General features: G+C 49.8%; 1 protein-coding gene across 12 annotated transcripts in view; it reads left to right on the top strand.

Moving 5' to 3' along the window:
* The window catches only part of PTPRU (protein tyrosine phosphatase receptor type U), a 79,339-nt gene that overhangs the window by 13,857 nt on the left and 41,796 nt on the right, over positions 1-23,686 (top strand). For all 12 annotated transcript variants that reach the window (XM_070250167.1, XM_070250158.1, XM_023634822.2 and 9 more), the window contains exons 2-11: positions 1,535-1,666; positions 4,644-4,915; positions 5,448-5,529; positions 5,633-5,748; positions 6,164-6,338; positions 6,825-7,118; positions 16,603-16,911; positions 20,944-21,053; positions 21,379-21,580; positions 21,848-21,950. In XM_070250167.1, coding sequence (XP_070106268.1) covers positions 1,535-1,666; positions 4,644-4,915; positions 5,448-5,529; positions 5,633-5,748; positions 6,164-6,338; positions 6,825-7,118; positions 16,603-16,911; positions 20,944-21,053; positions 21,379-21,580; positions 21,848-21,950 — 1,795 coding nt within the window. The remainder of the gene's footprint in view (positions 1-1,534; positions 1,667-4,643; positions 4,916-5,447; positions 5,530-5,632; positions 5,749-6,163; positions 6,339-6,824; positions 7,119-16,602; positions 16,912-20,943; positions 21,054-21,378; positions 21,581-21,847; positions 21,951-23,686) is intronic.

Genomic DNA, 23,686 nt, shown 5'->3' with positions numbered 1-23,686 from the left:
GGTTTGCTCCTTCTCATGGTGATGGCTTTCTGATGGAAGACACGGGCTTTGGCCTCAGATTGACATGGGTTCAAATCCTGCTCTGTTACTTAGTAGGCTCAGGTGGCAGCTGGGAAGAGCTGCTATTTCCTGAGTGCTTGCATGTGCGAGGTATTGTGCTAAGTGCACCCCCTCACTGAATCCTTCTGGGGATGGGAAACTGAGGCTCAGAAGGGGGAAGGGACTTGTCCATGGTCACAAGAGTTGGCAAATTGCAGATTCAAGATTCAATCCCAGGTCTGTCTGATGCCAAAGCCCACTCACTCATGTACCACTATATACTATGGGCAGATCCCTTCACCCCCCGGAGCCTCAGTCACCGCATCTGTCAAATGGGGAGAAGCACCAGTGGCCGGCAGGTACTGAGGACAGGGCCTGGCATCGTTTGTACCTGCTTCCTCGCCACTTGCCCAGGCTAAGGGTCTCAGAGGCCTTAGACTCCCCCGATGGGGCTCCAGACGCCAAGGTACAGGAGTGAGTGCAGGACCAGTTGGCAGGTACTTTCTGAGTCAGTGGTGCCCTCAGGTTTATGAGGGGCGCAGCTCAGGGCTTTGACGCACTAGCCAAGATCTGTGGACCTCATTACCAACCAGAGGACTCACATCCGTTTCAGTCCCCTCTTGCTCCCTCCCCTTCTCATTTAAACTGTAAATATTGGTTCCAGATCATGAGAATTTGCTCCCTCTGGTCATACGTGTGCCCATTCCACTCATGACTATGCTTCTGCATGTCACATTCCTGCAGGCAGAGACCTAAGTTCGGTGACATTGGGCAATGACTGCATCCTCCAGCCCATCTGTCAAGTAGGAATAATAGTGGTACCTGCCTCAGCAGGAGAGGCCTGAGTGAGACCTGTACCCAGAGCCATCAGCCCTGTGCTGGGCTTGTAAGCCTGTGGTGGTCGGTGGCCATCATTATTTTTAAGGGGATACTGTCAGGGCTGGCTCAGGGCACTCATGACCCTGCTAGTCCTGGGGCCCACTGTGCTGAGATGGAGGGACAGGTGACAGGACACTGACTAGCAGTCAGGAGACCTCTGTGCATATCCCACCTCTGTCACTAACTGGCTGAGAGATCTTAAGGAAGTCACTTAACCTCTTTGGGCCTCAGTTTCCTTATCTGTGAAATGGGGATAATTTTAGTCTTGCTCTCCCAAGTTGTCATGAGGCTCTAATGACAACTAGTTTTAATTGAGGAGGGTCTGATGGGTGGTTGAGCAGTGGGGGGTCCTGGGGAGCCCTGGGGGTGTGGGCCGCGTGAGGAGGTCTTGGTATGGGGAAGGGACAGTGAGGGACGGCCTCCGTGGAGGGAGAGGGTGGGGGAGGGAGAGTTTTGTTGGAGGGAGCAGTGGGGGGAGGGCCTGAGGAGAGGCAGGGGTGGAGGGTGGGCCTGGGCAGAAGGATGGGACAGTGGGGGCACCTGGAGGGCAGCCCCAGGAGCCCTCCTGGCCAGCAGCCCAGCCCTAGCCTGGGCTAACCAGGTCCTGCTCTCACAGCCGGCTGCACCTTCGAGGAGGCAAGTGACCCAGCAGTGCCTTGCGAATACAGCCAGGCCCAGAATGACGACTTCCAGTGGGAGCAAGTGCGGATCCACCCTGGTACCCGGGCGCCTGCAGACCTGCCCCATGGTGAGCCTACTTTCAGTCACCATTCTCCCTTCGTCTCCTTCCATTTCTATTCACCTGCTGTGTGAACTTGGGTACATTACTTAACCTCTCTGGGCCTCATCTGCTTTTGCATCTGTAATGATGTATATGATACTATGAATGTGGAGCTCTCTGGACACTGTCCGATTGTGTGTATCAGGTAGTTTTACCTGTGAAATGGGTGCAGGTTCAAGTAATCAAAGGCCCTTACAGCTGTGAGTTAAAATCTACTTCCTATTACCCCTCCTGCAGCTTAGCTCAGAATCCACCCTACTCCCACCAGGTCTTCCTGAATCCTCCGCCTTCTGGGATGTCCCCTTCTCCCTGAGAGCCTCTGCATCCTGGTCTCCTTAGGACGTGAAGATGCTGACAGGGCAGTAACATCGGGCGCTGGACGGGTGTAAACCGCCCTTCCTCTGCCTCCTTCTTCCTGGAAGTCCCAGATCTTTCCCAACTTCTACCTTGCGCTGCCCCTATTTCAGGACGGGGTACTTTTGGCCTTGTGAGCACTGGACTGGGAGTAAGGAGACTAATTCCATGGATTCTAGTATTGACCTCCTACTCTGTTGATGGAGCCCAGAGCTCTGGTTCCAGAATCATAAAGACTGGGGTTACATCCTGGCTTCATCACTTTACCAGCTGGGTGACCTTGGGCAAGTCACTTAATTTCTCTGAGCTTCCATTTTCTTAACTGTAAAACAGAGAGAACAATAATCCATTTCGTAGGGTTATTAGATGATGATGTATATGAAGTGCATAACACAGGGATGGCATGTAGGGGTTCAATTAATGTTTAGTTGCTATTGCTGGAGGTATTTGAGGGGACCCAAACACTAGCACCCCTCTTCACGGGGTGCAGAATCCACTGGAAATTAAGAAAAGGATAAGACAGATGGAGGCCAAATTCTTGACTTTCTCACTGATAAAGCCTGGGTGGGAGGACATAGCACAGTGTGAGGACCAAATGGGCTTCCTGAGGGAAGCCCAGGATTGGGCAGCCTGCGAGCCCCCTCCCCTTTGTCCTATCACAGTAGTGGCCAGGGCCTTCGCTGCTCAGCTTACAGCATGGCTGAGATGGCACCTGCTGTCAAGGGTGCAGCGAGGGGCAGCAAAGGATCTCAGTGGTGGGGCCCAGATTTGAAGCCAACAGGAGAGAGACCCTCCACGACCTGGCACCGGCGGCCTCTGCAGCCTCGTCTCCTGCCCCTCACCTTGCCTCCTAGAGGCCTCCCTGCCTCCCTCTTCCATGTGTTTGCTCACCTGAGCCCTCCCTGGGGCATTCATCTCTGCCTTCGTGGGGCCCTCAGCCCCTAGTTGACCTCTGTACTAGCAGGTGTCAAATCTGACTGCGTGACAATGATCTGTCAAGGTGCCCACCATGGCAGGGACCCTGTGTGGGTTGTTTCCATATCCCCAGGGTCCAGTGTTGGCCTGGTACATGGTTGGTACTCAGGTACAAGGTGGCCGATGGAAATTCTTACAGTTCTGACCACCTGCGTGGGCCCAGCCTCTCTCTCTCTCACAAGGAGAGAAATACCCAGTGAGAGAGGAGGGAGAGAAATTTAGTATTTAGTGTGGGCTTTGTGCTGGATCCTGGGGCTGCAGGCGTCAGCGAGATGACACAGTCCCTGCTCTCTTGGCGCTCACATTCTGGAAAGAGGGTTGGGGGGGTGGAGAGAGAAGGAAGGAGGGAGAGTCACACTGAGAGACAGAGAGCAGGAGGGAGAAGGAAGAGCCACAGGGATGAAGGGAGTAAATGAAAGAGATGGGGAGAGAAGCAGAGTGAGAAAAACTAGGGAAAAAGAGAGAGGAGACAGAGGCAGAGGGCACAGGAGGAAGAGGCAAGAACAAAGTGTCAGAGTGAAACGGCGAGAAGGACCGCAGCTGCTCTCAGGGAGACCAGAGAGGAGGACGGAGGAAGCCAAGAGAGACTGTGGGGGCTGGGATGTGTCCCTTCCTGGGTGGGCTCGGGGACCGGGGGTTCTGTTTACTACCCCACCAGGACTGATCCAGGAGCCGCTTTCACAGGCTTCTGGCTCACAGAGATGAATGGGAGCCCCTCCAGTGGAGTCCCTGGGGAGCCCTCCCAGAGCAGGGAGCCTCATGGTTTGGGATCTGAATCAGCTTGTGTTGGCTGGCAGCCAAGCCCGGGAGGAGGCAGTGCTGTGTGGCTGCGGGCACCCGTGACAGCTGCTGGGGTCTTCTCCCCACGAAAGGGCAGCCATAGTCCCCCAGCCAGGTCCTGAGGAGTCTAGCCACCCCCCCAACCCCCCCAGCACAGGGCACGTATCTCTGGGGAAGGGGTGGGGCTGCCTTTCTCCAGGTTGGAAGTGAAGAGAACTGTATTCCAGGAATTTAGACTCAGGGGGTGGGGCTGGAAGGGAACTTAGAGTCCTTTCATTCAATCTGTTCTATACATTCATTCAGCTGGGGTTCAAACCAGTGCTGGGGACACAGTGGAGCCCCAAGGCTTCACAGGCTGGGGGTGAGACAGACACCCTTTATGAATGATCCAGGGCCAGGAGAGGAAACCATAGAGGGACAGGGAGGGAGGCCTTCAGAAGAGGTGGCCTTTGAGGGCCTGTCATGCGCCAGACTCGACTCCTGAGCTGAGTGACCCAGTTCCTGCCTCCAAGGACAGACAGCTGGGAACACGGGGAAAGCCTGGATCAGCATGGCCTGGACTGGGATTGTAGGTGGTGAGGAGCCATAAGGGGTTTTGACAAAGTCAGATTTGTGTGTTTTTTTGCTGCTGCAACTCTCTCCTCTGGGAAACAGAGGCAGGGAAGTGATGGGACTTACACGGTGAGTCAAAGCTGGGACCAGAACTCAGAACCCCTGACTCTGGGTGGATCCAAATGCCCAGGGTCCTTAGTTCCTGCCTCTCCTCTGTGCCCACCTGGTCCTGGTCCTCCCCCAGGCTCTCCTCCAATCCTGCCTCTTCCTCCTCTCTTTCCAGGCTCGTACTTGATGGTCAACGCTTCCCAGCATGCCCCAGGCCAGCGGGCCCATGTCATCTTCCAGAGCCTGAGCGAGAATGACACCCACTGTGTGCAGTTCAGCTACTTCCTGTACAGCCGGGATGGGCACAGTCCGGGCACCTTGGGCATCTACGTGCGCGTCAATGGGGGTCCCCTGGGCAGCGCTGTCTGGAATATGACTGGATCCCACGGCCGTCAGTGGCACCAGGCTGAGCTGGCTGTCAGCACTTTCTGGCCTAATGAATATCAGGTGGGCTGGGTTTAGTCTGTGGTGAGCCTGTGCTTGGGGCGGGGGTAGAGGGGTGTCACCTTGAGGTCAGAGTGAGTGGCTGAGGTTGGAATTAGTCTGTGTTTAGCATCAGGAGTCACTCTGTGGTCAAGGTCAGGTGTCAGTCTGCGGTCAGCATTGGGTTATTCAGTGATGGTTCAGTCTGAGTTCAGCCTCAGAGGTCATTGTTAATAGGAATAGTCTATGGCTGGGATCCAGGCTGAGTTGGAACAGTGCTGACCTGGAAACCCTGTCTGGCTGGGAGAGTTTTGCAGCTTGAAGTTAACTGTCCAGGACTGGGATGGAACCTCTGGCCTTGACCTTGTTAGCTCTGGGTACGGACACCCCCTCTCACAACTAGTTGGCTTGGTAGGGAGGGTCATTGGGAGCTGGGCTGACCTCTGCTGGTTGAGGAGCATGGGGCTGGAGCAGAGTTGAAAGGGGCCTCTCTGGGCACCTCCCAGGCCGGGCTGGAGGGATATCAGTATGACAGGAGCCCTCCCACCTCCCCCAGGTGCTGTTTGAGGCCCTCATCTCCCCAGACCGCAGGGGCTACATGGGCCTAGATGACATCCTGCTTCTCAGCTACCCCTGCGGTGAGTCCCAGCCCACTGGGGCGCAGGGGGAGGGGTGCGGGCAGCTGTGGCTCCTGTCTGCAGGGGTGCAGGCCTAGCTCACGCCACAGCTCTATTCTCGCAGCAAAGGCCCCCCACTTCTCCCGCTTGGGAGACGTGGAGGTCAACGCGGGCCAGAACGCCTCGTTCCAGTGCATGGCGGCAGGCAGAGCGGCCGAGGCGGAGCGCTTCCTCCTGCAGGTGAGCGGAGGGGGCAGACACCTTAGGCAAGGCGGGGGATTTATTCTGGGCCCTGGCTCCCTTGCGGGGTGCTGAGTCCTTACTTCATCCTCCAGCACCCACACACAGGCGTCCTGGCTCTGCCCTAGGTTCTGCTCTGCCCTCTTGGGAGCCCCCATCCTTCCAAGACAGTGTGTGGCTCCAGGGTCCCCCAACCACACTCTCCATCAAAGACAGAGCGACCACGTTCCCTTAATCAGCTTCTTATCTGGCACCTTCCTGTGGCGGAGCTGGTTCCAGGAACCCCATATACCCCCGTGTAATAGGGACGGTTAAATGGGGCCAGCACATTGACCACTCCCCTCGTCCGGGTCAGAGCGAAACCGGGACCCTCCCTCCCCGACGCCCCTGACCCTGTCGCCCTCTCCTCGAGCAGCGGCAGAGCGGGGCGCTGGTGCCCGCGGCCGGCGTGCGGCACATCAGCCACCGGCGCTTCCTGGCCACCTTCCCGCTGGCCGCCGTGGGCCGCGCGGAGCAGGACCTGTACCGCTGCGTGTCCCAGGCGCCGCGCGGCGCGGGCGTCTCCAACTTCGCGGAGCTCATCGTCAAGGGTGAGCCTGCCGGCGCCCGCGGGGGCGGGGCTCGCACCCTCCGAGTGGCGGGGATGCAGGAGGGGCGGGATCTCGCCGGGCCGGAGTCTGGCCGAGGGGCGAGGTCCGCGGAGGGGTGGGGCCGGCAGGGTCTGACCGGGGGCGGGGCCTTGTCTCCGGGGAGGAGGTCTGATCCAGGGGGCGGGGTCTGACCCGAGCGGGCGTGTGGTCAGCCCCTGCAGGCGAGGACTCAGGGATTCCGAGGGGAGTGAGGAAGAGGGTGTGGGCTGAGGGGTGAGGGCGGGTCAGCCTTTAGAGCGGGGCGCCCCTAAGGGCCCGGGATTTTAGCGGGTGGGGAGAGGTGGTCCCGTCGGGGGCTTGGGGGTTGCATGAGGGGTCTGGGAGGACAGGGAGGGCTCTTGGAGATTTGGATGTGGTGGGAGGCGGAGTTGGGGGCCCGGGTCTCACAGCAGCATCCGTCGGCTCCGCCTCTCCCCCATCTCCCAGAGCCCCCTACCCCCATCGCGCCCCCACAGCTACTGCGCGCGGGTCCTACCTACCTCATCATCCAGCTCAACACCAACTCCATCATTGGCGACGGGCCGATCGTGCGCAAGGAGATTGAGTACCGCATGGCGCGCGGCCCTTGGGCCGAGGTGCACGCCGTCAGCCTGCAGACCTACAAGCTGTGGCACCTCGACCCCGACACCGAGTATGAGATCAGCGTGCTGCTCACGCGCCCGGGTGACGGCGGCACCGGCCGCCCAGGGCCGCCCCTCGTCAGCCGCACCAAGTGCGCAGGTGGGTGCCTCTTGGCCCCGCGGGACAACCGGGTATGGACTCGGGGCAACCCAGGCGCGAAGGGGCACATTCTGAGAGGTAGTATGGCCTGCATCTGTGCTTCTAAAACTTTCTAAAACTTCGTGATTTTCCCTCAATTCTTGTTAAGGTAAAGATAATGATAGATAACACTTTACTTTGTGCTTGAAACACATATGTGTGTGTACACACACACATTTATTGTTTTAAAACTCACAACAGCACCATGATCTAGGCACTCTTGTCATGTCTATTTTACAGATGAAGTGACTAAGGTACAGAGATGTTAAGTGACTTGCCCAAAATCACACAGCTATTAAGTGGCATAGCTGGGATTAGAAACCTTGACTGGCTGGCTCCAGAATGTGTCTTCTTAATTCTAAATTATATCAGCTAGATAAAATAAACAACTAAACGCCGTAAAATAAAAGTGTTATTACGTTCTAGCTGGATCCTCTGGTCTGGGCATTTGAGCCTGAGGTCTGCTCTTCCTGGTTTAAAAGGGTAAAGCAGATGTTAGGAGCAATGGCACACTTGCACCAAAGGAGACTTTTTGTTCAATCGGAAAGGAAATGGAGAACAGAACAGTTTTCTTACTCTATGATTTCAGCGTTGTTGTTGTTTTTTGGAATTAAGATAATTGTAGATTCGTAGGCAGTTGTAAGCAAAAATACAGAGAGAATTCCCTATACACTTTATCGTGTTCCTGCAATGGTAACATTTTTCAAAACTGTAGTATAGTATCACAATCAAAGTATTGACATTGAAACAGTCCACAGATCTTATTCAGACTTCCCCGGGTTCACCAGTCCTCATTTGTGTGTGTTTCGTTCTATACAGTGTATCCATGTGTAAGTTTGCGTGTTCACCACTACAGTCGAGATACTGAACAGTTCAATCCACTTAAAGATCCTTGTGTCGCTCTTTCCTCCCCATTTGCCTCTGTCCCTTCCCCCACCCCCAACCCCTGGTAACGGCTAATCTGTCCTTCGTTTCTAAAATTTTGTCATTTCAAAAACGTTAAATAAATTGTGAAATCATACAGTATATGACCTTTTGGAATTGGCTTTTTAATCTCGTAGCAGCTTTATTGAGATAGAATTCACATCTTAGACAATTCACTCATTAGAGTATACAGTTCATCGGTTTTTAGTATATTCCCAGAGTTGTGCAACCATTGCCACAGTCAATTTTAGAACATTTTTGTCACTCCAACAGGAAACCTTGTACCTTTAGCAGTCTACCTCCCCAACTTCCCCGACACCTCCAATGCTAGGCAACCACTCATTTACTTTCTGTCTCTATAGATTTGCCTCTTTGTGGATAGTTCATATAAATGGAATCATATATAGTCTTTTGTGACTAGCTTCTTTCACTTAGCGTAATATTTTCAAGGTTTATCCATGTTGTGGTATGTATCATACTTTATCCTTTTTATTGGCAAATAATATTCCGTTGTATGGACATATCACTATTTATCCATTCATCAGTTGATGGACATTTGGGTTGTTTATACTTTTTGACTATTATGAACAGTATCGCTATGAATATTCATGTACAGGTTTTTGTGTAGACACGTTTTCATTTCTCCTGGGTATATAGCATATTTATCATATAATAACTATGTTTATCCTTTGAGGAATTGCTGGATTGTTTTCCAGAGCAGCTGCACCATTTAACATTTCCATCAGCAGTGTGTGAGGGTTCCAGTTTCTCTACATTCTTGCCAACACTATTATCTGTCTTCTGATTATCACCCTCCTAGTGGGTGTGGAGAGGTATCTCGTTGGTGGTTTTGATTTGCATTTCCCTGATGGTGAATGATATTGAGCAGTTTTTCATGGGCATATTGGCCATTTATATGTCTTCTCTTTAGAAATGTCTACTTAGATTTTTTACCCATTTTGAGTTGGGTTATTTGTCTTTTTATTATTGAGTTGTAAGAGTGCTTTATGTATTCTAGATACTAGACCCTTATCAGATATGTTTGCAAATATTTTCTTCCGTTCTGTGTGTTGTCTTTTAATTTTCTTGATGGTGTCCTTTGAAGCACAAAAATTTTTGGTTTTGATTATGTCCGATTTATCTATTTTCTCTTTTGTTCTTTGTACTTTTGATGTCTATCTAAGAAATCATTGCCTCATCCAAAGTCATGAAAATTTATCCCTATTTTTCCCTAAGGTTTTATAGTTTTAGCTCTTACAGTCAGGTCCCTGATCCATTTTGAGTTAATTTTTGTGTGTGGTATGAAGTAGGGGTCCAACGTCATTCTATTGCACGTGGACGCCAGTTGTCCAGCACCGTTTGTTGAAAAGACTGTTCCTTTCCCGTTGAATTGTCTTGGCACTGAGACTGGCTTCTTTACTCAGCATAATTCTCTGGAGAGTCATCCAAGTTGTTGTGCATATCAACGGTTCGTTCCTTTTTGTTGCTGAGTAATATTCCATGGTGTGGATATACCACAGTTTAACTGTTCACATTTCGAAGGACATCTGGACTCGTTCCAGTTTTTGCATATACATAAACTTTCATTTTTCTGGGATAAATGCTCAAGGGTACACCTGGTGGGTTGTACGGTAATTGCATAATTAATAAAACTGCCAGAGTGGCTGCATTGTGTTACATTCTCACCAGCAGTGTATGAGTGATCCAGTTTTCTGCATCCTTGCCAGCATTTGGTGTTGTCATTATTTTTCGCTTTCAGCCCTGCTGAGAGGTGTGTAGTGACACCCATCTTGGTCTTAATTTGCATTTCTTTAATGCCTGGTGATGCTGAACATCTTTTTCATGTGCTATTTGCCATCTGTATATCATCTTTGGTGACTTGTTCATGTCTTTGCCGATTTCCTAATTGGATTGTTTATGTTTTACTGTTGGATTTTGAGAGTTCCTTACACATTCTAGATACTAGTTCTTTGCTGGATGTGTAGTTTGTAAACATTTTCTCCCAGCTTTTAGCCTGTCTTTTCATCCTCTTCACTTGAGCTTTCACAGAGCAACCATTTTTAATTTTGATGAGGGCCAGTTTATCAAAATTTCCTTTCATGAATTGTGCTTTTGGTGTCAAGTTTAAGAACTTCTTCCTAGCCCTAGATTCCTCAGATTTTTTTCCCCTGTTTTTTTCTAAAAGTGTTATAGTTTTACATTTTACATTTAAGTCCATGATTCATGATCCACTCTGAGTTAATTTTTGGATAAGGTACAAGGTTTAGGTTGAGGTTTATTTATTTTTTGCCAATCAATATTCTTAAGTGTTTTTAAAAGCCGATCTGGGAACCATCTAAAATTCAGTTTAATGTTGCATTTGGGGAGGCTGTTGGGTCTTGGGTCCCAGTGTTCCAGTGGGAATTACTTTCTAGCTAAGGGATCTGGGTCAAGTTACTTAACCTCTCAGGGCTTTAGTCCTTTTGTGTTATAAAATGGGAATAATAATGGTCTTTAGTCTACAGGGTTAGCATGAAGATTCATTCAACAAACGTTTATCGAGTGCCTGTTATGTGTCAGGTACTATTGTAGTTGCTAGGGATGCAGGGCTGCGACCAAGACAGACAAAGGCCTCTAGCATGTGAATTCCTCACGTAGGAACTCTGCATGGAACTCACATTCTGATGGTAGGAACAGACGGTAAATAAGTAAACAAGTCAAACATATAGGTTGTCAGATGATGGTAAGTGCTGTGAAGAATAAAGCAGGGAGGGGATGTGGGGAGTGGGGGTAGGAGGATTGTTATTTTAAAAAGGCTCAAGGGACCGTTTTCCTGAGCAGGTGGCATTTGAGCAGAGACCTGAAAGAGGTGGGGGAGTGAGCCATGCAGGAGGCTGGAGGAAGGAGCGTTCCAGGCAGATGGAACAGCGGGCTCAGAGGCCTGGAGGCTGGAGCCTGCTTGGCATGTGTGAGGAGCAGCAAGGAGACCAGTGTACCTGTGATCCGGTGACTGAGGGAGAGATGGCAGGAGGAGAGGTCAGATTCTTGCTCGGGGTGTGGGACTCAGAGCCATTTCACGCTGAGTGAGCTAGGGAGCCATTGCGGGGTTTGGAGAGTTGGAGAGCAGGACTGACGTCTCTTCCTATATTTAAAAGGATGACTTTGGTCCTTTTGTGGAGCACAGACTCGAGGAGGGCAAAGGGACCAGAGGAGAGACCAGTGCGGAAGCTGCTCCCGCAATCCAGCTGAGAGCTGGTGGAGGCTGGGAGCTGGGAGGAAGTGGTGGAGGTGGTGAAAAGTGGTTAGATTCGGGGTTTACTTTGAAAGTAGAGCTAACTGCGTTTGCTGATGCATTGGATTTGCAGTGAGAGAGAGGGAAACAGAGAGAAGTCAGGGTGGCTCCAAGATGTTTTGCTTGAGCAGCTGGAAGGATGGAGTTGTCATTTACTGCAAAGGAGCAGACTGCAGGAGGAGCAGGTGTGACGGGGTGTCGTAGATCAGGAGCTCTGTGCTGGGAACGTTGACTTTGAGATGCCTATTAGACGTTCAAGTGGAGGTATCCATCAGGCGGGTGGATTTACGAGTGTGGAGTTCAGGGAAGAGGCTCGGGCTGCTGATATAAATTTGAAAGTCGTCAGTATAGACGTGGTGTAGGAGGTGTTTAAAGCCGTGAGACTGGATGAGATCTTTACGCTGGTGGTTCTCAACCCGCGGGTGAATTTGTCTCCCAGGAGACATTTGCGGTGTCTGGAGACATATTGGTTGTCACAACTGGGGGTGGGCTGCTAATAGCATCTAAAGGGTAGAGGAGGCCAGGGAAGCTGCTAAACATCCTACGATGTACAAAGAGCCCCCCAAACAGAATTCTCTAGTCCAAAACGTCAGTAATGCCGCAGTTGAGAACCCCTGATTTAGTCCTTAGATTTTAGGGACTAAGTGTAGATGGAAAAGAGGGGAGCTGTGAATCCCCAACCCTGGGCCACTCCAGTGTTTGGTGGTCAGTACAGGTCCTTGCGTGTGACTGTTTGAAGTGCACGTGAAGTAAGGTGCCTGACACACAGTGAGTACTCAGTAAGTGACAACTGTCATTATCATGGTGTTTTTAACTCTTCAAAGCCAGTTCTGGTCAGGTACTTAGAATAAAAGAAATCGGAGCTAGGGGTCCATAGAGAATCTCTGGTCCACTCTCCTTAGCGTACAGATGGGGGAACTGAAACCCAGAGAGGGGAAGGCACTGGCCTGGGATCATACAGCAGGTTAAGATCCCAGGTTTCATGATGACAGCTGTCGATTGTTCCCATTTTATAGATGAGGAAACTGAGATTTAGAGATACAGTCCCTTGCCCAAATCTGAACAGTGAGTCCATGGCAGAGTCAGAACCAAAGGTTGAATGTCTTGATTTCCAATCCAGTGTTTGAAACGGCAGCAGCAGCTGCTGTCATGGGCTGAGTGCCGCTTTGTGCCAGGCCTGCTAAACACTTTACGCAGGCCTGCCAGGACAGAAGCTGGGGCAGGGACCAGACAGGACCCAAACACCGTCTCCTGCCCCTCTTAATTACATGCTTCTTTTCGTTGACATCACCACCCCCTCCTTGCTTAGGTGCCTGGGCCAGTGGTTGTTTTGCTGGTGGCCAGCTGTGTTGTCATCTTCTCTGTCCCCATAACTTCCCTCCCACAATATTATTTACTGTAAAAACAATACTGTAACATCAGTAAAAGGCATTTTAAAAAAACTCTCTAAATCCCACAATCCTAGCCCAACAGCTGTTTTAATTTTTCCCCCTTCTTCAAATCTCTGCCCCTGTGCCAACAGTACACATTTTTACACCCTCGTCACCGGGATGTAGAAAGCATTCTGTATTCTGCTTCCTTTGCTTGGTGGTGTTACACGTGTTATGTTGTTTGTAATTATTTTTAGTGGCTATAGAAGTCCATGGAGTGTCTCCATGTTGCTGGACTTTCTGTTTCTAGATTCCTGTTACAGTCATGCGTCGCTTAACGACGGGGCCACGTGCTGAGACATGCGTCGTTAGGCGGTTGCATCGTTGTGTCAACATCACAGAGTGCACTTACACAAGCCTAGATGGTATGGCCTTGTACACTCCTAAGCTGTCAGGTGCTAACCTTATGAGACCACCATCATGTATTTGGTCCGCTGTTGACCTAAATGTTGTTTTGCTGCACGTGGCTGTGTTATAAGTAATACTGCATTGAAAAACTTAGTGCTTACAGTGCTTTTATCCTCTTGAGTTATTTCTTTAAGAGAAATAGTCAGGAGTGATTTAAGAAGGGACTTTGACATCTATTGCTTTAAAAAATGGTTGTACTAATTTATGCTGCTACCAGTATCTTACCTTAGTGTGCACATATTCATTCATTCATTAATTACCATAAGCTAGGCCTTCGACTCACAACATCTCAGACAACTCTCCCACTTGTTCAAAGTAGGTGTTATTGTCTCCATTTTTCAGTCGAGGAACTTGACGTTCAAAGAGGGGAAGTCACTTAGCTGAAGTCATAGAACTAATGAGAGAGGTTGAGATAGGGTTTAAATGTTGAGCACCCGCCCGCTTCAGAAAGCCCCTTCCCAGAAACGGTTGATGTTTCAGGGTTATTGCATCCTCGTTAGCATTGTTAAAATCAACACATTTTGGCCTACTTTAATCGATCTTAACTGTTAGCCTCCTTGTTTTAATGTGCACTTTGACCTTTGACCTCTGAGTAGCCTGCAGCCCTATGGAATTTAGAGGGATGGGGCTTTGAGATCCCCAGGTTCTGTTTTTCCAGCGTGTGCTGGCAGCTGAAGAGAGCGTGTCTGGGCACCAGATGGTTTCTGGAAACACAGAGAGACTCATGAATTCACACCCCTCAATCAACCTATTGGTCTAGAGTCAACAAACTCTTTGGGCCCCCGGATCTGCCCAGATTTGATCAGGGTGGAGAGGGAAGAGAAAAACGAGCTTTCTTTTCAAAGGCCCCTCCGTCTAGCGAGGTAGATGGGGGCCAACCCAGCTGATGGAGAAGGAGACACCCAGCATGAGGGTGGAAGTTTCATCCTCCAACTTAGAGGTTGCCATCTTATGCCCTGCCAAGTGGTTTTCAAAAACCTGAGTAGGTTGCCAGTATTTAAAAATTTGGAGATGTCACACAAAAATCTGAATATCTGGCTTCTTTTAAAAAATGGGAGGATCTGGCAACCCTGAGCCTGTAGTCCTGCAGGGCAGCATCGCCTGGAGCTGAGTAGCAGCTGCCCCTTTTGGATGGGACACTTACTGTCCTGTTTGTTATAGTCCTGACCCAGCCTGTGTCACCAGGTTACATGTACCTTTCCATGCCCTTCTCGAAATGCTGCAGGAGGACCAAGGAAGCAGCGTGCTTTGGCCAAGCCTGGAAGGATGGAAAGGAATATGGGGCAGGTGTTCCGGGGGTAGGGAAGATGTGAGCAGAGCTGCAGGGAACTGAGACCTGCTTTCACTGGTGCAGATAGAGCAGTGGTCCTTTGGTTCCCATGGACACCTTGGGACAGTACACATGGGGCAGCCAGGACCAGAGCCGGAAGGTCAGGGAATGAAACAAGGACCTCTGAACAAGATGGCAGGGCGAGCACACACAAAATCCGCCCCGTCCGCTCCAAACAGATTGGAATGATGGGTTAAAATAAAACTACATAGGAAAACATTCCTCTGCGGGCCAGGAATGTGAGAGAAAACATAAGTGCAGTAAGTGGGCTTGCAGCCAGCAGCCCTCGGGTTGCAGTAGCTGTGGGAGCCAGCCCTTTAATGTCCTTGTCGGATGGGAATCAGGTCTGCCTTGTTTGTGGGGAGAAGGGAGCCAGACTCTGTAAGAAGTCAGGAGGTGGGCCTTGTTCCTAGCAGGAAATATCTCTTTGGTGGCCAGATATATGACTGGAGAATGCCACTTGCCCGTGGCCCAGGGAAGAAAGGAGAGCTCTTGGGCGGAAACAGAACCTTGTGTTGTGCTGTACTTGGGGCCAGCATCTAAAGCTGTGGTACCCATAAACTCCGGAGTAAAGAGCAGCCTGGGCTGATGTTTCCCTTTGCATCTTCTTTGTAAAGAGCATCCTGAGCAAAGTAATCATATAAGAAAGGATAATGGGGTCATACTTAATCATCTTCAGAGGCGAAGCTGTCTCACCTGGTCGTTAAGGTGTGTTCCGAGATCCTCTGACTGGGGATGCTTTGCAGGTGTTCACAGAACTCGAGGGTGATAAAACTGCATTCACAGAGTCAGGGTGCAAGAGTGAAAAGGGTTGTTAGTCATCGTGGCTTCTTCCATCATTTCATAGATGAGGAAATTGAGGCCCAGAGATTAAGATCACACAGCTGGTCAATGCAGATGCAGGACTGGGGGCTGAGCCCCTCGGCTCCATCCTGGCTTTGCTTCAGAAGCCTCAGTTTCTTTGCTTGTAAAATGGGGATAACTTTCTGGCCCCATGGAATCATCAAGAAGCTGTAAGGCACAGTTATATACTCCTCCCTCGTGTTGGGGTAGCTGTCTCTCCTAAGGCATTGTGTGATTTTTTTTTTTTTTTGACAGTGAATTCCTTATGGGGAGGCAGGGTAGTGGTGTTTAAGAGTATGGATTCTGGAGCCAGCCTGTCCAGGTTTGGATCCAAGTGTCATCACTTACTGTCTGTGTGACTGTGGGCAAGTTACTTAATCTTTCTGTGTCTCCATTTCCACATATGATAGGGCTAATAATAGCACCTGTCTATTGGATTTCAGATTAAATGAGATAAGGCATTTTAAAGCCTCTAGAGCAATGCCGGCCACATACAGAGCCCCCAATAAATGTTAAGGGCCATTATTATTATTATCCTGATAATAACAGATTGTATTTCCCTTTTTGCTTTGGCAGTCAGGGAACTCACCACTCAATTTGAACCTTAGCTTTAGACCGCATAGGACCTAATGGCATGCATTTCTGTTTCCCTAACGTTCTCTGCCTTTATTTAACTATTTGGCTCTCATTTCCCCCATCAGCTTGATTTCTATATTTTATTGTTTCATATATTTTACTATAAGCTGTTTTAGAGCAAGTTTGGAATTAATAAATTAAGAAAAATGTGGCCATTTGATTCAGACTGTCCTGATGTTCTCCAGGATGATCTTGAAATAGGAGGTAGACTGTGTTATTAAAAATATCATCGCCCGCATTTTTGAGGCCTGTTCGTATTAGCCGTTCTCGCACATGCTTTGCACACATTCCCTTAAACCTCACAACTCTCCTGTGAGGTAGGGCCTGTTGTCCCATTTTGCAGTTGAGGAAACTAAGGCTCAGAGAGGTACAGACACTCAGCCAGTGGTTGCCAGCTGCAAGCGATTGAGCCAGGATTCAGATGTGGCCCCGCCTGACTCCAAAACACAGACTTTTACTCCCTGTTCCATGTTCTAGGGTGTCCCTTGAGCTCTTGGGGGCAAAGGAGGGATGGTTTCAGTCGGCCAACTGATGTTTTCTCTCCTGTCCCCCTTCTCTTCCCAATTTCTCTGCCTTCTTCTCTCTGCTGCCTGGGTTCTCTAGAGCCCATGAGGGCCCCCAAAGGCCTGGCGTTTGCCGAGATCCAGGCCCGCCAGTTGACCCTGCAGTGGGAACCGCTGGGCTACAACGTGACACGTTGCCACACCTACACCGTGTCCCTGTGCTACCACTACACCCTGGGCAGCAGCCACAACCAGACCTTCCGGGAGTGTGTGAAGATGGAGCGGGGTGTCAGCCGCTACGCCATCAAGAACCTGCTGCCTTACCGGAATGTCCACGTGCGGCTCGTCCTCGCTAACCCCGAGGGGCGCAAGGAGGGCAAGGAGGTCACCTTCCAGACGGACGAGGACGGTAAGGGTCCGCCCCCCGATCCCCAGGGCCCTCAGTGCCCCCACACTCACCCCGTGTCCGAGACTGAAAGTTTTTGCTTAGGATTAAACTAACTGTGTAACAACAATGTAATGACGGCTAATGTTTATTCTCTGCAAGACTTTGGGTTAGATTGGCATAGTTTCTTCCTTAAATGTTTGGAGGAATTCAGCGGTGAAGTCATTTGGGCCCGGGGTTTTCTTTGTGGCAGTGTTTTCTAATAATAGTTTTACTTCTTAAAATAGATGTTAGAATATTCAGATCTTCTACTCTTCTATCAGTTTTGGTGTACCATGTTTTTAAGGGATTTATTCATTTCACCTAAATTGTCAAGTTTCTTGACATAAATTTTATTCTCTGGTTATGTTTATTTAATATCTGTAGGATCTATGGCGATATCCCCTTTTTCATTCCTGATATTGATAATTTGTGCCTTCTCTCTGTTTTCTTGTTCATTCTTGCTAGGGATGTATAAATTTTATTAATCTTTCTAAAGAGCCAACTTTTGGGCTTAGTTGATTTTCTTTGTTGTATATTTATTTTCCATTCTTTATTTCCTTTTTTGTACTTTCTTTGGATTTGATCAGCTGTTCTTCTAGCTTTTTGAGATGGGAACTTATTAGATCATTGATTTTGTGCCTTTATTTCCTATTTATGCATTTAGAGCTATAAATTTCCCTCTAAGCCACACTGTAGCTGCATCCCACGAGTTTTGATATGTTCTATCTTCATTATCGTTAAGTTCAAAATATTTTGTAATTTTTGTTTTGACTTCTTCTTTGACCCAAGAGTTATTTAGAATTATGTTGCTTAATTTCTAAGTAATTGAAACTTTTCTAATTATCTTTTTGTTACTGATATCTAGCTTAATTCTGCTGTGGTCAGAGTGCATATTCTAATTTTGGTCTTTTGAAATTTTGTCCTTGCTTTATAGCCCAGCATATGGTTAAATTTTGGTAAATATTCCATGTATACTTGAAAAAAAAAATGTCATTGGATGCAGTGTTCTACTTATGTCACACTAATACTTTTTAAGCACTTACTACACGTTAAGCACTATTCTGAATGCTTTTCATATATTAACGTATATAATCCCCATGACAACCCTGTGTGGTAGGTGACTGTTACTATCCCCATTTTACAGATGAGGTCACATAGTTAGTAGATAGGTGGCAGAGCTGTTCATAGATAGGTGGCAGAGCTGGGTTTCAAACCTAGCCGTCTGCTTCAGAGAATTCATTGTTTTTTTTGTTTTTGTTTTTGTTTGGTGAGGAGGGTTGGCCCTGAACTAACATCTGTTGCCAGTCTTCCTCTTTTTGCTTGAGGAAGATTGTTGCCGAGCTAATATCCACGCTAGTGTTCCTCTATTTTGGATGTGGGATGCCTCCACAGCATGGCTTGATTAGCGGTGTGTAGGTCTGTGCCCAGGATCCAAACCCATGAACCTGGGCTGCCGAAGCAGAGCGTGGGAACTTAACCGCTCTGCCACCTGGCAAGCCCCCAGAGTTTTCACTCTTAACAGCTGTGCTCTAATGGCAGCACAGGTCCAAAGCCTTCCCCCAGATTCCTCAAATTCCCAGGTACCCTAAGCTCCTTGGTTGATGGTTTTTTGGCTTCTCCACATGTGCAGTTTTCTGTTTTGCACAGCAGTGGCTCAGACACAAAATTTACCTCCTTCTGTGATTTCATAAAACCCCACTCACTCTGGGCAGCGTGCGTGGCCTATGCCCTGTGCTGATGCACTGAGGATTTGCTGGGGGTGGCAGTGAGGACTGGAGGGGTTTACCCTGAAGCACTGAAAATGTAGAGAAGGTAAAACGTAACTTTTTTCCTTCTACCCACCTTAGTTTCATTGGCTGGGGCCGGATAAATTAGACTTAGAAAAGAGAGATTAACAGGAGAAGCACAAACAGGAATTTGCTATGATGTGCATTGCACATACACATGGTAATCCTCAGTGATGAGTAATTCAAAGGGGTGGTTAGAATTTGGGCTTATATAGCATCTTAACAAAGGAACCATGAATCTTTAGAGAAGTGACAAGACAAAGAAAAAGGTCTGCGATTCTAGGGGCGGCAAATTATTCAAAGGCAAACACGTGGGGGAAACAAATGGGCTAGTTAGATAAGGGCTAGTTAGTAAAGATTATGTAGATTCTTCTGGGCCAAGAAGGGTCCAGAGTTGTCTCAGTGATTAACTTCTTTCCTTCCTGTAGAGAGGGGAGGGGGCACCTTTGCAAATTTATGTCCTGCTTTTAGGCAGATGGGGGAGGGCAGAGAATTTTCCTTGTATCTGATTCTTCTCAGTTCAGCTCAAAATAATCCTTATACCAAAATTGTATGTTGTGGGGCAGCATAGTCTGCTCCCCTTCACAGACAACCTCAAGGTCAACATCAGATGACCCCATTCATAAAGTCTGTTGACGTTGATGTCCCCCCCACTCCTAGGTGTGCTTGTGGCTGCTTCATCCACTCTGACCAGGCCTCACTTGGCCTGCTTGGCCTTCTCTCTTCGTTCTCTGCCCCTCTCCTCCTTCCTTCCAATAACTGCTTATTATTTAATGTTTTTTACTTTTAATCAAAATAGTGTAATACTAAGAGGAAGTGCACTTATCAATTAAATGGCCAGCTCAGTGAATTCTCAGACTGGACACATCAGAATAACCCACACCTAGACGAAGAACAGCAATTCCAGCTGCCCAGAAGGCCGGCTTTCTATACCCTCCCACTCACAACCTCCCAGGGGCAACCATTATCCTGACCTATAATGCCAGAGATTAATTTCTGCTTGGTTTTGAACTTTATATCAATGGAATCATACAGCATGTATTCTTTTTATGACTGGCTTCTTTCTCCCAACTTTATGCTTGAGAGAGTCAGCTGTGTTGTGTGTGCGGTTCTAGAGAATTCATTCTCATTACTGAATAGTCCATTATGTGAATATGCCAAATTTATTTATCCTATTTACTGTTGTTGGGCTTTTGGGTTGTTTCCAGTTTTCAGCGACTTTAAATTGTGCTGCAAAGAAAATCCCTGTAGATTATTATTATTATTTCTTTTGGTAGACATACACACTTCCGATGGGTTTATACCTAGGAGCAGAATGGCTAGGTTTTAGGATATGGGTTCAGAATAAGTGGATATATCCAGACAGTTTTCCCAAGTGCTTGTATCAATTTACACCCCCACTAGCAGTGTGTGAAAATTTCAGGTGCTAATTGCCTTTTGCATTTGATCATTTTGGTGGGTGGATAGTGGTGTTGCCTTGTTCACTGTTTTAACACAGAGCCCTTTAGCTTTCACTGATTGTTATTTGGTTTCTGCTTTCCCCTGCCTCAGGATTTTAGCATCCCCACAATGGTTTATCAAGGTGTTTTCCCAAATAAAGACCGTTCTCTTCCTAGAAGAAATTCCTTGTGCCTGCTGTTAGGGTGATACATTCAAACCAAACCAAACCAAACCAACCTGAAAGGGTTCATGCTAAAATGCTAACAGTACTTATCTCTGGGGAATGGATTGCAGGTGCCATTAGTTTACTCTATGCTCATTTTGATTTTCTACATTGAACATATTGTTTGTGTAATTAAACATTTTTACACAAGAAAACATCTCCACCCATAATCCTGCCACTCTAATGCAATTGTTTTCATTTCTCTGGCAAATGTCTGTATTTTCTGAAAACCACTCAACTGGAACAAAATGGGAGCGTTCAGACGTTCTTCTCTGCCGGAGGAAACCTGCACAGGAACGAAAATGCCAGCCACCCTTTTAGAGTAATCAGGTTGAACCATGTGAAATTGCTGATATTTGCCTTTGGCCTTTATGTACATCATATCTTTTAATTCTGGTGAGGGAGGGGTTATTATCATCCCATTTCACAGATAAAGAAATCGAGGCTCAGAGAGGTTGCGTATTCCATGCGCACCAGCTAGGAAATGGCAAGGCTGGAATCTGAACCCGGGTGTCAGGCTCCAGAACCTGCTTTCCAGTGCCCTATGCGGCCTTTCCCTCGCAGTGCCTGGCGGGATTGCGGCGGAGTCCCTGACCTTCACTCCACTGGAGGACATGATCTTCCTCAAGTGGGAGGAGCCCCAGGAACCCAATGGCCTCATCACTCAGTATGAGGTGGGTTTGGACCCTATTACAGTGGGGGCCCCTGGTGTGAACGCACAGCTTGGAGAGGGAGGTATGTTGGGGGGACAGAGGTGATCGTTAAGGTTCAGCTCTGTCCAGGTCTGTGTCCTGTGGGCTATGGGGACAGGGGCCCTGAAGGCAGGAGAGAGAGGCCAAGGTGCCCAGCGGCCTGGGCTAACGGGCATCCTTCATCCCACTGAGTCTTCCCTTTGCCCAGCAAATCCTTGCTCACCTGCACCTTGATGAGTGGGAGGCTATGGGCCCAGTGGTGCCCTACCCATCCCTGTGCCCGCGTACCTGCCCATCCTGCCCCCAGATCAGCTACCAGAGCATCGAGTCATCAGACCCTGCGGTGAACGTGCCGGGCCCACGACGTACCATCTCCAAGCTCCGCAACGAGACCTACCACGTCTTCTCCAACCTGCACCCAGGCACCACCTACCTGTTCTCCGTGCGGGCCCGCACCAGCAAGGGCTTTGGCCAGGCGGCACTCACCGAGATCACCACCAACATCTCAGGTGAGCCCTGCCCGACCCCGGCCCGGCCCCTCTGCAGGAGGCCCCGAATCCCAGGGCTCCGTGGGCAGAGGGGCGTGGGAGCATCCTGGGATGGTTATAGCGGGCCCCTGCTGAGATGAATGTACCATTCAGGGGCTGAGGTCAGAGGGAGCAAGGAGAATAAGGCTGAAGGGGAGAGATGTGAGGACAGAGTCAAGGAGGCTGGAGGCCTGGCCTTCCTGGTCCAGTGGCCAGGCTCCATGCTAATGTCCCTGTCCCCTTCCCCAGCTCCCAGCTTTGATTATGCCGACATGCCGTCGCCCCTGGGCGAGTCTGAGAACACCATCACCGTGCTGCTGAGGCCGGCACAGGGCCGCGGCGCGCCCATCAGGTGGGAAAGGCTGGATGGAGGGGTGGGAGGTCAGGGCTGCAGGGACGAGGCCCCTCCTCTGACCCAGAGCCCCCTACCCAGGCCAGCTCACCCTAGTCCTCCCGCAGTCTCCCGCTCAGGGCTCAGAGTGTCCGGAGGAGGACGTTCTGTGATCCTGGGCAGGCAGAAGCCTTGCAGTCACTCCCCTCTGAGGCCATGGGTATCTGGTGGTGACTGTCATGAGATCTCTGCACAGTGTCCAGTCTGGAGAGGTGACTGTCCAGGCCTCTCCAGAGGGCCTTCCCTGAGACCCCTGCGAGAAGTGAAACTCTGGGCGCCTTATTTCTTCCCAGCTTTGTCCCTGGAGGGTCTTGCCCAGGGAGACACAGGGATGGGCTTTCTAGAAGGCAAGGGCAGCCAGCCAAATAGGGCCATCTTTCTGGAGTGGCCAAGAGCTTGGTTTCTCCACTTCCTTCTCTCCAGAGGAAGCTGGGGATGCTGATGCCACGGTGGCTGCCTCTGCTGGGGAGAAGGTGCTGGAGACAAGATGGGTTGCCTGTGTGTGTGTGATAAAGACGTGTGTGTGCAGTGTGTGGTGTGGAAGTGTGAGTGTCTGTGTGAGAGAGTTGCGGTGGTAAGTCTGAGGGTGTGTGAGAGGTATGTGTAGGATAGGAGCTCGTGTGTATGTATGAGAGAGAGGGGTGAGGGTGTTTGTGGGGTACGTGCGAGTGTGTGCACATACTGTCAGTCAGACACCGTGCTAGAGACCTTACCTGCACGAGTCCTTTTATCCTCGGGGCAGCCTGTGGAGTGGGTGCCACTACCTTTATTTTACACTTCAGGCAACAGGCCCAGAGAGCCTAAGTAACTTGCCCTGAAGGCCCCCAGCGGGGGAGCAATAGAGCTGGGTGTTGGAACCCAGGTCTGTCTGTGAAGGCTGTACCTTTTCTTGAAGTCCCAGAACCTCCCTGGCCCTCGGGTTCACCCCTCCTTCCACAAAGGTGCATGCACTGGGAGAGGGTGACAGCCTGTGTCTGGGCACAGGAACGTTCTAGTAAGTCCCTGCCCCAAGAAGGTCGTGGGTTCCCCAGGTTCCCTGGACACCCCTCTCTTCCCCACTCCCCAACCCCTACTCTTTCCTGCTTTGCCTTCCCTGGATTTTCCACTGTCTGTCCTGCACTGATTCCCAGACCCTCCAGGAGACCCGGGAGAAAGCCAGAGTGTCTGAGGGGCAGTTTGCATTTTCCAGGTGCCTCTGGGCCCTGGTGCAGCTGAATCTGGGAGGAGTTGGAAACTTAGCAGTACCTTCTCCTTTCCTTGTCCTGTTGAGGGGTCTTGTGGGCAGGCCTGGTCAGCGTCCCTCAGGGATGATGATGCCAGGGCTGGGCAGGGGTAGGCGGGTGGAACATGGTGAGAGCGGAGAGGCATGATGGCTGTGCAACCTTGGGCATGTCCTTCACCTCTCTGAGCTCCTTTTCCTTATCTGCATGATTGGGATCATCCCAGATCAACATGTGCTTTGCTCACCGCTAGTGCTGATTATTATCCTCTCCTTGTGGGACTTGGGGCTGAGAGAGGCCTGACCTCAGCCTGGGAAATGGAGGCTGAGCAGGGCCTGGGCTGGTGTTTGTAATGCGCTTGTGACAGAGAACAAACTCTTTTCTCTGGCTCAAATCTCGGGGTGCTGGGGTGATTCCCCTACAACTTGTGAGCTCTAAAGAAACAGCTGGAGAGCAAGGAAAAGGCATTTCTGCTTC

Source organism: Equus caballus, chromosome 2 (assembly GCF_041296265.1).
Source record: "Equus caballus isolate H_3958 breed thoroughbred chromosome 2, TB-T2T, whole genome shotgun sequence".
NCBI classification, from domain to species: domain Eukaryota; kingdom Metazoa; phylum Chordata; class Mammalia; order Perissodactyla; family Equidae; genus Equus; species Equus caballus.
The sequence above is the reverse complement of the archived record's forward strand: the minus strand, read 5'-3'. Positions and strand labels throughout refer to the sequence as shown.